Here is a 16,340-nt window from a genome sequence, read left to right on the forward strand (position 1 = left end):
TTGCTGGATAAGGTATTCTTGGTTGTTAGCCTATATTCTTGGTCTTCTCAAATATATTCCCAGCTCTCCACTCCTTTAGAGTGGTGGCTATTGAATCATGTGTGATCCTGACTATGGCTCCTTGGTACTTGAATTTTTTTCTTTCTGTCTGCTTTCAGTACTTTTGATTTGACCTGGAAGCTCTGTATTTTGGTTATAACAATCCTAAGGGTTTTCATTTTGGGATTTCATTCAAGAGGTGATTGGTGGATTCTTTTTATTTCTACTCTGCCCTCTCATTCTAAGAGATCTGGGCAGTTTTAAGGTTTCTTGAAATATAATGTCTAGGCTCTTTGTTGGGTCATGGCCTTCTAGTGGTCCAATGATTCTTAAATTTTCTCTCCTCAATCTGTTTTCTAAGTCAGTTGTTTTTAATATGAGATACCTTATATTTTCTTTTATTTTTTTCCTGCCTTTTCATTTTGTCTTAATATTTCTGGTTGTCTTATGGAGCCAATAGCTTCTATTTGGTCCATGCTAATTTTTAGAGAGTTTGATGCTTGAGAAAGATTAGGTATTTATCTTTTGTTAATTCCTTGTTAATCTACCTGTCAATTCCCTTTCCAATTTTTTCTTCCACAGCTCTCATTTCTTTTCCAATTTTTCCCTTTAGTTCTTCATTTCATTTACAAAACCATTTGAAACTCTTTCTTCATCTTTCCCCAGAATCCTAGCTGAACTTGTGGCTGAGCTGTGGTTTCCTTTGAGGCTTTGATGTAAATAGTTCTCTTTGTCTGTGTTTGTTGGATGCCTTTGTCACCATAACAGTTTTTTTTTGTGGTGGAATTCTTTTTCTGCTTGCTCATTATTCCAACCTACTTCCTGACCTTGGTCTTGATGTTAAGATCAGGAACCGTGTATTTCTGCAGTGAAGGTCTGGAATGGTCCTGCTGCCACTTTTTTGGAGGGTACTGAGTGTTGCGTTATTCCAGGTCTCGGGGACAGCTAAGGCTGGAGACCAGAAAGCTTTTAGTGTTCACCAAGTGTTCTGATTCAGGCCAAATTCTGGTCACTGACCACTGTACCCCCCCCTTCCCCTGTTCTGAATTCTAATAAACTGTTGCCCAGTTTTATTACTGGAAATTGGAGCTTAAAACTATTCTACTATTCTTACTTTACTGAAGAGTCACTCCTAAATAGTCTAATTCCTATTCAAAGTTTATTGAAAGCACTTAAAAATTTCTTACCCAATGAGGTGTGTGATAATGTAAAGCAGATGGACTCTAGAAAAAAGAAGATAACATATTAGAATCACAACAAATATTTCTGTAAGTTAAATTTACAATCTGGTTGACTACTGTACATATGTAATTCCTCCTCGCATGTTAAAGAAATTTCAACTAAATGGCTCCCAGACAATCAACATGTGTAATCACAAGGAACAAAGTTTTATAATCTGAGTAAATTAAAGTGGAAATCAACAATGATAAAATAGATTTTTAAGCTGATGTATGTAACATTAGAATGAGAAACATACATCTGCACACACACATAATACATATCTAGCGGGGCAGGAAAATTCTCAAAACATGGTTTGTTAACTAATAAATAATAGATTTTATAGGTAAAGCAATTCACCAATAGAGTTAGAAGAGAGAAAAAAGTTGTTAACTATTAAGATGATGATGGTGTAAGAGATCACCTGGTGGTGCTGACAATGTAAGAACACAGGGAAAGATAATGAAAAAAGTAGAAGAAAAACCCAATAACCTCCTAGAAAACAGAAAGACAGACTATTCAGAAAAATTGGCTTGCTGGGAGGTAATCCAGCCCAGTCTATATTGGCAAGGTGTTTGACAGCTTTTTAAAGTAGATTTCATTTGCGTAGTCACACAACTGATGGAAAGGTGCAGACAATACAAAATCCAGATGCATTTATTGTTTGCTGATTATAAAAAGCATATAATTTGGCAGAGCAAAACATAGTCTTTAAAGGCTGTCCTCCATAAATTGTCACCTGCACATGTTAAGATCATCCTTGATTTCTTGGTCCATGTAACAAATATTCAGTGATCCTCTTATTATCAATGTAAATTATGGCATGAAAACAGAGACTTATTCTGAAGGCTGTCCTATACAGAGTTCCAATGGAAAAAGAATTCTTTAAAGATCACGACATCCTTTATATGCTTCTGTTTGCAGATACTGTGTTTACTGTACCAAACTCTTTAAAAATTTTTTTTAACATTTAAGAAAACACTTTTGAGTTCCAAATTCTCTCCCTTTCTCCATCTCCTACCCCCATTGAGAAGGCAAGCAATTCCATATAGGTTATATACGTGTAGTCATGAAAAACATATCCATAATAGTCATGTGGTGAAATAAAACATAGACAAAAAAACTCAAGAAAAATAAAGTGAAAAACAACAACAACAACAACAACAACAACAACAACAACAGTTGCTTCAATCTATATTCAGACACCATCAGTTCTTTCTCTGGGGATGGATAGCATTTTTCATCATAAGTCCTTCAGAGTTGTCATGGATCATTGTATTGCTGAGAACAGTTAACGCCATTTAAAACTGATCATCTTACACTATTGCTGTTACTTTATATCCAGTACGTTTCATTTTACATCAACCCATGTAAGTCTTTCTAGGTTTTTCCAAGGCCATCCTGTTCATCATTTCTTATAGTAAAATACTATTCCATAATAATCACATACCATAAGTTGTTCAGCCATTCCCCAATTGATGGGCATCCCCTCAATTTCTAATTCTTTACCCCCAGAAAAGATCTGCTATAAATATTTTTGTACACATAGGTCCTTTTCCTTTTTGCTTTTTCTTTCTTTTGGGATACAGACCTAGCAGTGATATTGCTCCGTCAAAGGGTATTCATGGTTTTATAGCCCTTTGGCCATAATTCCAAATTGCTCTATAGAATGGTTTAATCAATTCACAACTCTGATAAGAATACATTAAAGTCTCATTTTTCCCACATCCCCTCCAACATTTGTCATTTACCTTTACTGTCCTATTATCTAATCTAACAGGCATAAATAAAGTAGTAACTCAGAATTGTTTTAACTTGCATTTCTCCAATCAATAGTGAGTTAGAGTATTTTTTCATATGGCTATAGACAGCTTTAATTACTTCATCTGAACACTATTTATCTTTTGGTCATTTTTCAATTGAGGAATGGCTCTTTTTTTATGACACAATTCGCTATATGTTAGAAAAATGAGGTCTTTATCAGAGAAACTTGCTTCAAAATTTTTTTCCCACAGTTACTATTGCTACCTGTATTTCCCTTCATCCTATTCCCACCACTGGTTTATTCTATTCTCTCTCCTTTCACCCTGTCCCTTCTCAAAAGTGTTTTGTTTCTGATTACCCCTTCCCCCAATCTGCCTTCCGTTCTATCATCCCTCACCCCTTCTCTTATCCCCTTTCCCTTCTATTTTCCTGTAGGGCAAGACAGATTTCTATGCCCTACTGCCTGTGTATCTTATTTCCCAGTTACATGTAAAAACAATTAACATTCGTTTTTAAAACTTTGAGTTCCAAATTGTCTCCCTTCCTGGGTCCCCCCCTCCCCCCCCACCACCTTTGAGAAGGTAAGCAATTCAATATAGGTTATACATGTGTAGTCATGCAAAACACTTCCATAATAGTCATGTTGTGAAGAACTAACTATATTACTCTACATTCTATCCCACCCCCCCATTTATTCTATTCTGTCCTTTCACCCTGTCCCTCCTCAAAAGTGTTTGCTTCTGGTTATCCCCACCCCCAATCTGCCTTCCCTTCTATCACTTCCACCTCTCTTATCCCCTTCCCCTCTACTTTCCTGTAGGGTAAGATAGATTTCCATGCCCAATTGAGTGTGTATGTTAGTCCCTCCTTAAGCCAATTACAATGAGAGTAAGGTTCACTCATTCCCTCTCACCTCCGCCTTCTTCCTCTCTACTGTAATAGCTTTTTCTTGCCTCTTTCATGTGAGATAATTTACCTCATTTTATTTCTCCCTTTCTCCTTCTCCCAGTACATTCCTCTTTCACCCCTTAATTTTATTTTTTAGATATCATCCCTTCATATTCAACTCTTCCTATGCCCTCTATCTACGTATATTCCCTCCAACTATCCTAATAATGAGAAAGGTCTCATGAGTTACAAATGTCATCTTTCCATGTAGGAAGGTAAACAGTTCAACTTTAATAAGTCCCTTATGATTTCTCTTTCTTGTTTACCTTTTCATGCTTCTCTTGAGTCTTGTATTTGAAAGTCAATTTTTCTATTTAGCTCTCATTTTTTTTCTCAAGAATGCATTAAATTCCTCTACATCACTGAATGTCTATTTTTTCACCCTTCATTGATTACACTCAGTTTTGCTGGGTAGGTAATTCTTGGTTTTAATCCTAGCTCCTTTGCCCTCTGGAATATCATATTCCAAACAATGTCCCTCGCCCCCCCCCATCCTTTCGTGTAGAAGCTGCTAAATTTTGTGTTATCCTCATTGTGGTTCCACAATACTTGAATTGTTTCTTTCTGGCTGCTTGCAATATTTTCTCCTTGACCTGGGAACACTAGAATTTGGCTATAATATTCCTAGGAGTTTTCCTTTTGGGATCTCTTTCAGGAGGTGATCAGCAGATTCTTTCAATTTCTATTTTGCCCTTTGGTTCTGGAATATCAGAGCAGTTTTCCTTGATAATTTCTTGCTTTGTTTTGTTTTTTGCTAGGCAATGAGGTTAAGTGACTTGCCCAGAGTCACACAACTAGTAAGTGTCAAGTATCTCAGGCTGGATTTGAACTCAGTTCCTCTTGACTCCAGAGCCAATGCTCTATCCACTGTGCCACCTGATAATTTCTTAAAAGATGATGTCTAGCCTCTTTTTTTGATCATGGCTTTCAGGTAGTCCAATAATTTTTAAATTAAATCTCTACTGGATCTATTTTCCAGGTCAGTTGTTTTTCCAATGAGATATTTCACATTGTCTTCTATTTTTCATTCTTTGGGTTTTGTTTTATAATTTCTGGATTTCTGGTTCTTCTGCTTCCAGGAGCCAAGATGTCGGAGTGAAAAGGTAGTCGTTCTCACTCTCCCCTATTAACTTCTGAAAACCCAGAAAATATCACCCCAGAAAAAAACCCCTGGAACACTTGAACTAGAAGAAAGAGGGAGGAGCAGTGCAGCAGCCCAGCGAATGGGTCTCCCAGTGCCTCAGCAAAAATAAGGGAGGTAGAACTACAAGGGGCCCCAGGCAGATAAGTACCCTGCAGCATTCATCTGAAAGGAGGTGAAGAAAACAACCTAAAGGCTTCCTAAAGCCTTGGCCTTGCTGATTCCAACCCAACACCAGGTGAGCTGTCGGAGCCCTGCAGCCTCCAATTGTGAAGAAATCCTGAAGCCCAGGTGGTAGAACTGGCAAACACCAACACCTGGACCTCTGAGTGCCTCAGTGAGGGCTGGGGAACCGGTGGAAACCAGCTCAGAAAACCATCAGGTGCCTCGGCACTCTACCAAAAAGGAATCTCCCAGTGCATTAGCAGAAGTGAGGGAGACAACACTGCAGGGGGCCCCAGGCAGATAAACACCCTGCAGCACCCATCTAAAAGGAGCTGAAGAAAGCTAAAGGAAAGGAAAAGCAGTCAACCTAGAATTGCCTGAAAGTTCCAGCCTTGCTGATTCCAGCCCAACACGAGGTAAGCTGCCAGAAACCTACAGTCTCCAATTGCCAGCATGAGAGGCCCCAGCACACAAAGCCAGTGACCAAGACCTAGGCTCCCAACACGAGAAGCTTGGGTCAGTACCCTCTGTTCCCCAACAGGAGAGCTCTTTAAAGGCCAGGGAATAAAGAAACACCATGAGTAAAAAGAAATGTACCATAGATTCATATTATGAGAAGAGTGAAGATCAAGACAGAAATTCTGAAGAGGACAACATTGTCAACAAACCCACATCTGCAACAACAAAAGGGAATATGAACTGATCTGAAGCCCAAAAAGCCTTCTTAGAACAGCTCAAGAAGGATTTTAATAGTCAAATGAGAGAGGTAGAAGAGTCCTTCAAAAATACAATTGGCCAATTGGAAAAAAAATACACTGAAGAAAACAAGTCCCTACAAAACACAATTGGCCAATTGAAGAAGGAAGGACAAAAACTAACAGGAGAAAACAATCTGTTAAAAACTAGAATTGGACAAATGGAAACTAATGTCTCTATGAGAGAGCAAGAATCAGTCAAACAGAAACAAAAAAATGAAATAATAGATGAAAAGGTATAATTTCTGGATTTCTCATAGAGTCATTATCTTCCATTTGCTCCATTCTAAGTTTTAAGGATTTATTTTCTTCAGTGAGCTTTTATACCTCCTTTTCCATTTGGCCAATTCTGCTTTTTAAGGCCTTCTTCTCATTGGTTTTTTGGACCTCATTTGTCATTTGGGTTAGGCTATTTTTTAAGGTGTTATTTTCTTCAGTATTTTTTTGTCTCCTTTACCAAGCTGTTGACTGGTTTTTCATGATTTTCTTGCATCACTCTCATTTCTCTTCCCAATTTTTCCTCTACTTCTCTTACTTGATTTTCAAAGTAAGATTTTTGAGCTCTTCTATGGTCTGAGATCAATTCATATTTTTCTTGGAGGCTTTGGATGTAGGAACTTTGTCTATGTTGTCTTCTTCAGGTTGTATGTTTTGATCTTCACTGTCACCCAAGTAAGATTCCGTAGTCTGACTATTTTTCCATTATTTGCTCATTTTCCTAGCCTATTAATTGACTTTTAACTGTGTATTAACGTAGGGTTGTGCTTCCAGGGTAGAGGGTTAACTGTCCCAAGCTTCAGAGATTTTGTGCAGGTGTTTTCAGAGATACTTCCAGGACCTGTAAGTTTTCAGTTCTTCCAAGGTGGTATGATCAAAGGAGAGGTGTTTACCCCTTTCCTGGCCTTTGCTGTGGTCTGTGAATGGCCACAAGCACTCTTTTCTGTACTGGAACTCTGAGGAGAGTCCCCCCTCCACTGTGGCCACAAGCTCTGCTATGCCAGCGCTCCTCCTCACCCCAGGGCTGCCACCTAGGGCTGCGACTCAGATCCAAGTATGAGCAAAGCAACAGAATCCTGCCTCTGTGCTAGCAAAGAGACCCCTGTCATCTTCTGATCAATTGTTTGATACACTTACTGTCTGTAGGCTGAGAGCTCCAGAAGCAGCTGCTGCTTCTGCCACTGCTGGCCACTGCTCTGGGGCTGTGCTGGGGCCAACGTCAGACTGTGCTCCTCTCTCAGCCAGGTCTGACGGACCTTTCCTACTAACCTCCTAAGCTGTCTTTGGTGTTTGTGGGTTGAGAAGCCTGGAAACCGCCATAGCTGCCAGTGATTCAGTCTCCTGAGGCCTGCTCCAGGTTTGCTGGGGCCCAGTCTGTGCTGACGCTGCCCCTGCTAGACTGCACTCCTCTCTCAGCCTGGTGAAACAAACCTTTCCTGTCAATCTTCCAGGTTGTCCTGGGCTGGAAATTAGTTTCATTCTGTCTTTTTGTGGGTTTTGCTGCTCTAGAATTTGTTTAGAGTCATTTTTTTTACTGGTATCTAGAGGGGTCTGGGGGAGAGCTCAAGTGAATTCCTTTCTTTACTCCACCATCTTGCTACTGTACCAAACTCTTGAATACTATAGGTCTTTCTCAAGTCAAAATAAATGAGCAAAACAAACTAATCTTTAAGAAAAAAACCGAAGAGTATATATTGTTCAGATCATGCCAAGCAGTTAGATGGACTTCCACTAAGTAAGCCTACAATGCATTCATCCTGAATGAATGTTGCAGATGGACAGTAAGCTAGACTCAGAATTAAATAGGGGAAATAAGCAGGCTAGATCATATTGAAGGAATTGCACAGTACCTTCAATGATTCTAAATTGCTCTCTGACATAGAAACCTATTTTTCACACTAATATTCTCCCTGTGATGATATGGCATGGTTAAGGTTGTGAATTGTGTAATACCACAAACTCCAAAAAATATCCAAATTGTTGGTGAACCAATGGGCAGTGGAGAGATACATGGGAGATGTAAGTAAGCTGCCACAAATCATTAACAATGACTTATGAACAAGAAGTGGCAGAAAAGAGTTTCAGGAAATGTAGAGTTAGTAAGAAGTTAAGTTGTTAATAAAATGACATCAGAGGAAAGTGGATGGACAGCTCAACTACTGCACTGGTATCCAGAAAACATTCTACATATGGAAGAATATAGATAAAAGAATTGCACAGAAGTTGAAAGCATGGATGTGTTGCAATCTGTACCAGTGAAGGGAATAGACACATTGAGTATATCACAGGAATACTCAAATATCAAGTTATTCCTCAAAGGACATAAAGAGATTTACCAATGGCTGTTACCCTCTAACATGACTTTTAAGGATCACATGATTATGCATGTAAGATTTTAAAAAAAAAAGCAACTCACCCCAGGGGGAGAAAAATAGTAATCCAATAAACAAGGTGCACTGATTCAGAAGCATTGCCATTAAGATTAACTTATCTTGTTTTCACATCTGAAATGACATTAAATGAAAACATTATCTGATTTTAAAGAGCCTATTAAAATACAAATATTAAATGGACAGAGCCAAGACAATAAGAGAAAAGACAGAATTCAATAAACATTTATTATTAGTTCCAAGTATGACTACATTGTTGTGGGTGCTGTGGGCAACACACACACACACACACACACACACACACACACACACACACACACACACACAAAACATGGCTGAAGAGCCATTTCCTGATAGATAAGTGATCAAAAGACAGTTTTCAGAAGATGAAATGCAAACGATCAGCAACATAAGAAAAAAGTTATAAAACACTAAAAATAAAGGAAATGCAAACAAAAACAACTTGTTTCACTTCTCATCTATCAAGAGGCAAAGATAATATGAGATGGAAGCAGTTCCTGTTGGAGGAGCTGTGAGAAGACAAGCATATCAATTCACTCTTGGGAGTGTCAAACTGGTTGAACTATTCTGGAAATCACTCTAGAATTATGGGAGAAAAATTACTAATATAAATTCTTTAAGGACAGGACTTGTCTCATTACTATAGATCTGTCTCCTTTTGTTGTTGTCCAGTCATTTTCAGTTGTGTCTGATCTTTCATTACCCCATTTGGGTTTTTTTTGGCAGAGATACTGGTGTGGTCTACCATTTCCTTCTCCACCTGAGGCAAACAGGGTTAAGTGACTTGCTCAGGGTCACACAGACATAGTAAGAGCTGGAGGCCCTAGATTTGAACTTACCTGAGTGAGTTCCTGACTTAGGCCAGGCACTCTATCCACTGCACCATTTAGCTGCCCATTTCTTTAGCTAGCATATAGTAAAGTGCTGAGCATGTAGCAGGTGTTAATAAATATTCACTGATCGATTAGTTACTAAAATGTTCATACCCTTTTATCCAGCTTTTTTTTTAATCTTTTTACATGGCATATGACATAAGGAGAGTAAGGACAGAAAAATCTCATGTATTTCAAAATATTATTAGCAACAATATTTATAATAGCAAAAAGAATGCCCATTGACAGGGAAAGAGTGAACAAATTCTTGTATTTGAACGTAACATTGTTTCTTAGGCCTTCATTGTTGCCCCTGCTATCTATACTCTCTTCTCTTCACCCTCTTTACTCCTTGGTGAATTAGTTTAACTTTACACTATCCTATACACTGAAATCCTTTGTCTTCTGGTCCTATAACTAATCACCTTTTGAAGCCCAAATAGTAAATTACTCCTAGTCACCAGCTACTGAATGGACCTACAGAAACAGAATTATCCTGATTACAAATTTGGCACATATTTTCAACTGACCTCTCCTTGAAAGAAGACAAACTTTTTACAACTCTCTAATCAATTTGTTATCCTGCTCATCACAGCGACTATTTCAAACTTTTCCATCCAACCTCAATCTTCCCACTCTCTCCTCTCTCCCAACCCTGCAGAGGACCTCACCTCATATTTCACCAAAAAAAAAAATTGAGGCCATTTGCCAAGAAATCCCCTATTCCTCTCCTCCTGAACTCAGAACATTTGGCATTTAGCCTCTGGGTGGTAGGTAAGGCTACTTCTGAGGAATGGTAGAAGACTGGAGAGAGTGCCTAGAATGTGGCAGAATGTTTGTTAGGAAGCTCCCCTCCTTCCTAGACAGATATAGGCAAGGCAATTTCAATGGAGCTATAACAAGATATTCAGTTTAAGCAAAACAGTACTTCCCACCCATGGGTCTCTTACTGCTACAAAACAAGAAGTGTTTTCTCAACTTTCATTCAGGGATGGTAGTATAATGAGTTCCATTTTGGACGTATTGAATTCAAGATTACAATTTCCCCCCCTAATTACATTGTCATAGTCATGTATATAATTTTCCTGGTTTTGCTTATTTCATTCTGTAACACTTCATATTTCTCTGAATTCATTAAAATATAATGAATCTTTTCTTACAAGGCAAGAATATTCTTCTATTCATATGCTACAATTTGTCTAGCCATTCTCCAATATATGGGCATCTACTTTAATTCTAAGACTTTGCTACCATATATATAAGTCCTTTCTATCGTTGACCTTCTGGGAGTATATGCCTAGCAGGGGAGTATCTGGGTCATAGCTGTACCTTTGAAAAAAATAATTATTTATTTATTGTTAGTTTTCAACATTCACTTCCATCAGATTTTGAGTTCTAAATTTTCTCCCCCTCTTTCCCCTTCCCCAAGACAACATGTAATCTGATGTAGGCTCTACATATACATTCATATTAAACCTATTTTCATTCTAGTCATGTTGTAAAGAAGAATTAGAACCAAGGGGAGAAATCATGACAAAGAAGAAATTTTTAAAAAAGAGAGAGAGCAAATAGTTTGCTTTGATCTACATTCAGACTCATAGTTCTTTTTCTGGATGTGGACAGCATTTTCCATCACAAATCTTTTAGAGTTGTCTTAGATAATTGCATTGCTGAGAAGAGCTAAGTTTATCAAAGTCGGTCATTGTACAATGTGGCTGTTATTGCATATAATGTTCTGGTTCTGCTCACTTCACTTAACATCAGTTCATGTTAAGTCTTTCCAGGTTTTTCTAAAGTCCTCCTACTCATCATTTCTTATGGAACAATAGTATTCCATTATATTCATATACCACAACTTGTTCAGCCATTCCCCAACTGATGGGCATCCCCCCAATTTGCAATTCTTGACCACCAGAGAAAGAGAGACAGAGACAGAGACAAAAAGAGAGAGAAAGAGAGAGAGAGAGAGAGAGAGAGAGAGAGAGAGAGAGAGAGAGACAGAGACAGAGAGAGACAGAGAGAGAGACTTGATTAGCACTTTAGGAAAACAACTTAATTGGCTGAATAGAGGATGGACTGGAATGGGGAGAGACTTGAGGCAGGTAGGCCCACCAATGGGCTTTTGCAATAAATTCAGGCATGAGGTGATGAGAGAAGAGAACATGTATGAGAGATAGTACAAAGATGAAATTAACAGGACTTTGCAACAGAAGGGATATGGGAGAAGTGAGAGAGAATGAACAAGCCAGGATGACTCTTAGGTTGCAAGCCTGAGGGACCAGGAGGATGGAGTTGCCTTCCAAAGTAAAAGAGAAAGGAGGGAGAGGGGTATAATAAGTTCCATTTTGGACATATTGAATTCAAGATGTATGAAAGGCAGTTGGGGATGTGAGAGTGGAGGTCAGTAGAGAAAATGGGGCAGGATAGTTAGATTGGAGAGCCATCAGCATAGTGATAGTAATTAAATGGGGGGGGGAGAGAGGTAATGAGATCAAGAAGTGTAGTATAGAAGAAGAGTGAGGATGTGATCTAAAGGAGGATCCATGGTCTACCAGTGAGTTCTTATGTTTATTGCCATTTTACAGATGAGGAAATTATGGCTGAGAGAGGTTAAGTAACATGCCCAGTGTCACAGAGCTAGTAAGTTTTTTGGTTTTGTTTTTTTTTTTGGTTAGGCAGTTGGGGTTAAGTGACTTGCCCAAGGTCACACAGCTAGTAAGTGTCAAGTGTCTGAGGCCACATTTGAATTGAGGTCCTCCTGACTCCAAGGCCAGAGCTCTATCTACTGTGCCACCTAGCTGCCCCGCTAGTAAGTTTTTGTGGTAGAATTCAAACTCAGGTCTTCCTGACTCTAAATCCTGTGTTCCATCCACTATGGCCAGTTGCATCTCTGGAAACACCTTGACAGCAGAAACTATCTCATTTCGATATGTTCCCCCCTCAGATCCTACTGAGCACAGTGCCCAGCACATTGTAGTCACTTAAATGGTTGGTGGTTAATTGTAAAAACAAAACTAACTTTGGTCAATAACCAAAAGTTGTTAGTTATTAATTTTAGGTGACACATGACAGTTCTTTAAGTACCTGAATACAGCTCTCAGGTTCACCCTAAATCTTCTTTCTTCAAGTTTAATACCCCAAAATTCCTTCCTTATTTTGCGTGATCTCAATTTCTTTCACCATTCTTACTGCCCTTCTGGGGATGCTCTCCAGTTTGTTAATTTCACTTCTAAACTGTAGTGTCCACAAATTAAATGACAAGCATAATTTTGGACATTATGCTTCTTTCAATGCAGCCTACTCTGATTTTTAGAATAAGTTGTATGACACCTGTCAATCCAAAGATCTAAACAATTGGAAAAGTATCAATTACTCATGGGTAGGCCGAGTTAATATGATAAAAATGACAATTTTATTTTTTTGTGAGGCAGTTGGGGCTAAGTGACTTGCCTAGGGACACACAGCTAGTAAGTGTTAAGTTTCTGAGGCTGAATTTGAACTCAGGTCCTCCTTACTCCATGGCTGGTGCTCTATTCACTGTGCCACCAAGCTGCCTCTAAAAATGACTATTTACCTAAATTAATTTACTTATTCAGTGCCATACCAATCAAACTACAAAAAATTATTTTATAGAACTAGGAAAAAATAACAACAAAATTCACCTGGAAGAACAAAAGTTCCAGAATATCAAGGGAATTAATGAAAAAAAAATTGCAAAGGAAGGTGGCCTGGTTGTACCAGATCTAAAACTATATTATAAAGCAGCAATAATGAAAACTATTTGATACTGTCTAAAAAGTAGAGTGGTAGATCAGCGGAATAGATTAGGTACACAAGACACAGTAGTCAATGACTATAGTAATTTACTGTTGATAAACCCAAAGACTCCAGCTTCTGGGAAAAGAACTCACTATTTGACAAAAACTTCTGGGAAAACTGGAAAACAGTATGGCAGTAACTAGGCATACATCAACATCTCACACCGTACACCAAGATAAAGTCAAAATGGGTATACCTTATAAGGGTGATACCTTATAAAAAGCAAATTGGGAAAGCAAGGAATAGTTTACCTGTTAGATCTATGGAGAAGGGAAGAATTTATGACCACACAAGAGAGAGAACATTGTGAAATGCAAAATGGATAATTTTGATTATGTTAAATTAAAAAGATTTTGCACAAACAAAACCAATGCCACCAAGATTAGAAGGAAAGCAGAAAGGAAACAATTTTTACAGCATGTGTTTCTGATAAAGACCTTGTTTCTCAAATGCATGCAGAACTGACTCAAATTTATAAGAATACAAGTCATTCCCCAATTGATAAATAGTCAAAGGATACAAACAGGTAGTTTTTAGATGAAGAAATTAAAGCTATCTATAGTCACATGAAAAAATGCTCTAAACCACTATTGATTAGAGAAATGCAAGTTAAGACAACTCTGAGGTACCACCTCACACATGTCAGATTGGCTAATATAACAGAAAAGGAAAATGATAGATGTTGGAAGATTGGGAGACTAATGCAATGTTGGTAGAGTTGTGAACTGATCTAACCACTCTGGAGAGCAATTGGGAACTATGCCCAAAGGGCTATAAAACTGTGTATACCCTTTGATCCAACAACACACTATTAGGTCTGTATTCTGAAGAGATCATAAAAAAAGGGAAAGGACCTACACATACAAAAATATTTATAGCAGCTCTTTTCATTGTGGCAAAGATTGGGGAATGACTGAAAGAGTTGTGGTATATGAATGCAATGGAATACTATTGTCCTATAAGAAATGATGAGCAGGCAGATTTCAGAAAAACCTGGAAAGACATGAACATGAGCAAAACCAGGAGAACCTTGTACACAGTAATAGCAACACTGTGCAATGATCAACTATGATTGACTTAGCTCTTCTCAGCAATACAATGATCCAAGACAATTTCAAAAGATTCATGATGGAAAATGCTATCCACATCCATAGAAAGAACTATGGAGTCTGAATGTAAATCAAAGCATACTATTTTCACTGCTATTTGTTTTTTGTGGCTTTCCCTTTTTGTTTCTTCTCTCACCACATGAGGAAACATGGAAATACATTTACGGAATTGCACATGTATAACCTATATCAGATTGCTTACCACCTCGGGGAATGGGGTTGGGAGGGAGGGAGAAAAAATTTGGAACTCAAAATTTTATTAAAAAAAGAATATTGAAAACTATTTTTACATGTAACTGGAAAAATAAAAAAATACCATTTCCACAAAAAACAAAAAAGAAAATTGAACAAGACCATAGTGAAACTATGAAAAAAAGTGAGGAGAAGCTGCCAAGGAGTAAATTTACACTTAATATTAAGAAAAACTCGCTAAAAATTAGTCACCCCAAATTGAACCGGGTTGCCTCTAGAAGTACAGTTCCCTTTCCTTGGAGGTCTCCCGAAGCAGAGTTTGGACCGAACATTAGTTGGATATGTTATTGTAGTGGTGGGAGGGTGGTCCTCCCTGTACAAACTGGATTAGAAAGCTGCCGAGTTCCCTTTCATCTCTCAAATTCCGGGAAGTCCTGTCTCCGTGTCTTTGCGCTAGAACTAGATGATCTGTATGTCGGGAATGCTCTTTGTCATTTGTTACTCTTAAAATCCCTAGTTTTCTTCAAGACTCAGGTCAAATGCCACCTTTTGGAGACCTTTCCCAAGTCCTCTAGCTGCAAGTACATTCCCATTTCTACCTACAAAGTACGAACTTATCTTGAATTATAGATCAATATTTTTGTCTCTCCCGTTATAATGCACGCTCCTTGTGGGCAGATATTGGCTGGGGTGGGGTGGGTTGTTTCTTCGGCGCACCGCACAGCATCTGGTTTAATAATTAGCTTAATAAATAGGAGTTTAATTGCTTATTGATTATCTGCGGGAGAGTGGTGGAGAGAAGGGTCTGTATTTGACCACAGACATCTTAGATTCGAGTCACAACTTCCGGCCTTATCTTTAAAATGAGGTTGGATTAGATGAGCTTCTAGGTCCTTTCCCTTCGCCCACTCAAAAAGAAAGCCCAACTATAGCTTTACCTTTGCAGCGCTGAGTCTCGGCTTCTCAGGTTCCGTCATTGCCTCCTCCAGCTTTCTGTCCTCCCGGGGGGTGTCAGGGATGCTGGGGAGGGGAGGTGCCGGGAAGAAGGTGGGGACTGGGAAGGGTGTTGGGAGGAGGGGGCTAGGGTGTAGTCTCGGGGAGGGAGAGAGGCCGTGGAGCAGGCAGCTGGAAAAGATCACAGATCCCGATCTTAGAAAGCGAACCAAAGCCACCTTCGGAATGTGTTTCCCAGGCTCCCTTCACCTCATCTTGCGCAAGAGAGGAAAATCCTAGCGACCGACCGAAAAGAGAGCGGGTGAAAGAGAGCCCAGGATGGGGGAAAGGGTGGGGAGGCGGAGTCAGGGTATGAGAGCGGGCGGAGAAATAGGAGAAAGAATGAGAAGAAATGGCGGTGTCAGCGCTATTCTTTAAACGAAGTGCGTTGAGCCCCCATGTGGAGAGTCAGAGCAGTGCTTTGGGGGTGCTTATGAAACGTGTACAATGCATTTTTTTAATCCATCCTTTCCTGGGAATAAAGGAGGAAAACTCTCTTTACAGGTCGATTTAGAGTACTAGGAGTGGGAAGGGAAGAGAAGAATGAGGTTTTGCAGTGTTTCTAGGACCACACGAGTGGAGCTGGAGGGGACCTCAGTGGTCACTTGGTCAGTCAATAAACATTTATTTAATCTATGTGCCAGACACTGTACTGAGCTCTGCGTGTACAAAGAGAGGCAAAAGACAGGCTCTGATCTCAAGAAGCCCATGTCTAACAGGGTCTAACAGGGGAGGCAACCTGCAAACAAAATGTATACAAGATAAATTGGAGATAACCAATAGAGGGAATGCATTGAAGTTTCTCGTGGAAGGTAGGACTTTATCTGGGACTTGAAAGAATCTAGAAGGCTAAGTCGTGAAAGGACAGCATTCCAAGCAAGGGAACAGCAAGTGAGAGTGTCTTGAGTGGGAACTTG

At 39.1% G+C, this 16,340-nt stretch overlaps 1 protein-coding gene across 1 annotated transcript in view; it reads right to left on the bottom strand.

The window, feature by feature from the left end:
- Positions 1-15,727, bottom strand: part of LOC110214852 (interleukin-10 receptor subunit beta-like) — a 127,053-nt gene extending 111,326 nt beyond the window's left edge. Inside the window, exons 1-3 of the mRNA XM_078146553.1 lie at positions 15,369-15,727; positions 8,444-8,531; positions 1,227-1,262 (exon numbers count right to left, since the gene is read on the bottom strand). Coding sequence (XP_078002679.1) covers positions 1,227-1,262; positions 8,444-8,504 — 97 coding nt within the window. The 5' untranslated portion in view covers positions 8,505-8,531; positions 15,369-15,727. The remainder of the gene's footprint in view (positions 1-1,226; positions 1,263-8,443; positions 8,532-15,368) is intronic.
- Between the last annotated feature and the right edge of the window lie 613 nt (positions 15,728-16,340).

The sequence above is a fragment of the Phascolarctos cinereus genome, unplaced genomic scaffold (genome assembly GCF_003287225.1).
Source record: "Phascolarctos cinereus isolate Bilbo 61053 unplaced genomic scaffold, phaCin_HiC Scaffold_726;HRSCAF=1367, whole genome shotgun sequence".
Classification (NCBI taxonomy): Eukaryota; Metazoa; Chordata; class Mammalia; order Diprotodontia; family Phascolarctidae; genus Phascolarctos; species Phascolarctos cinereus.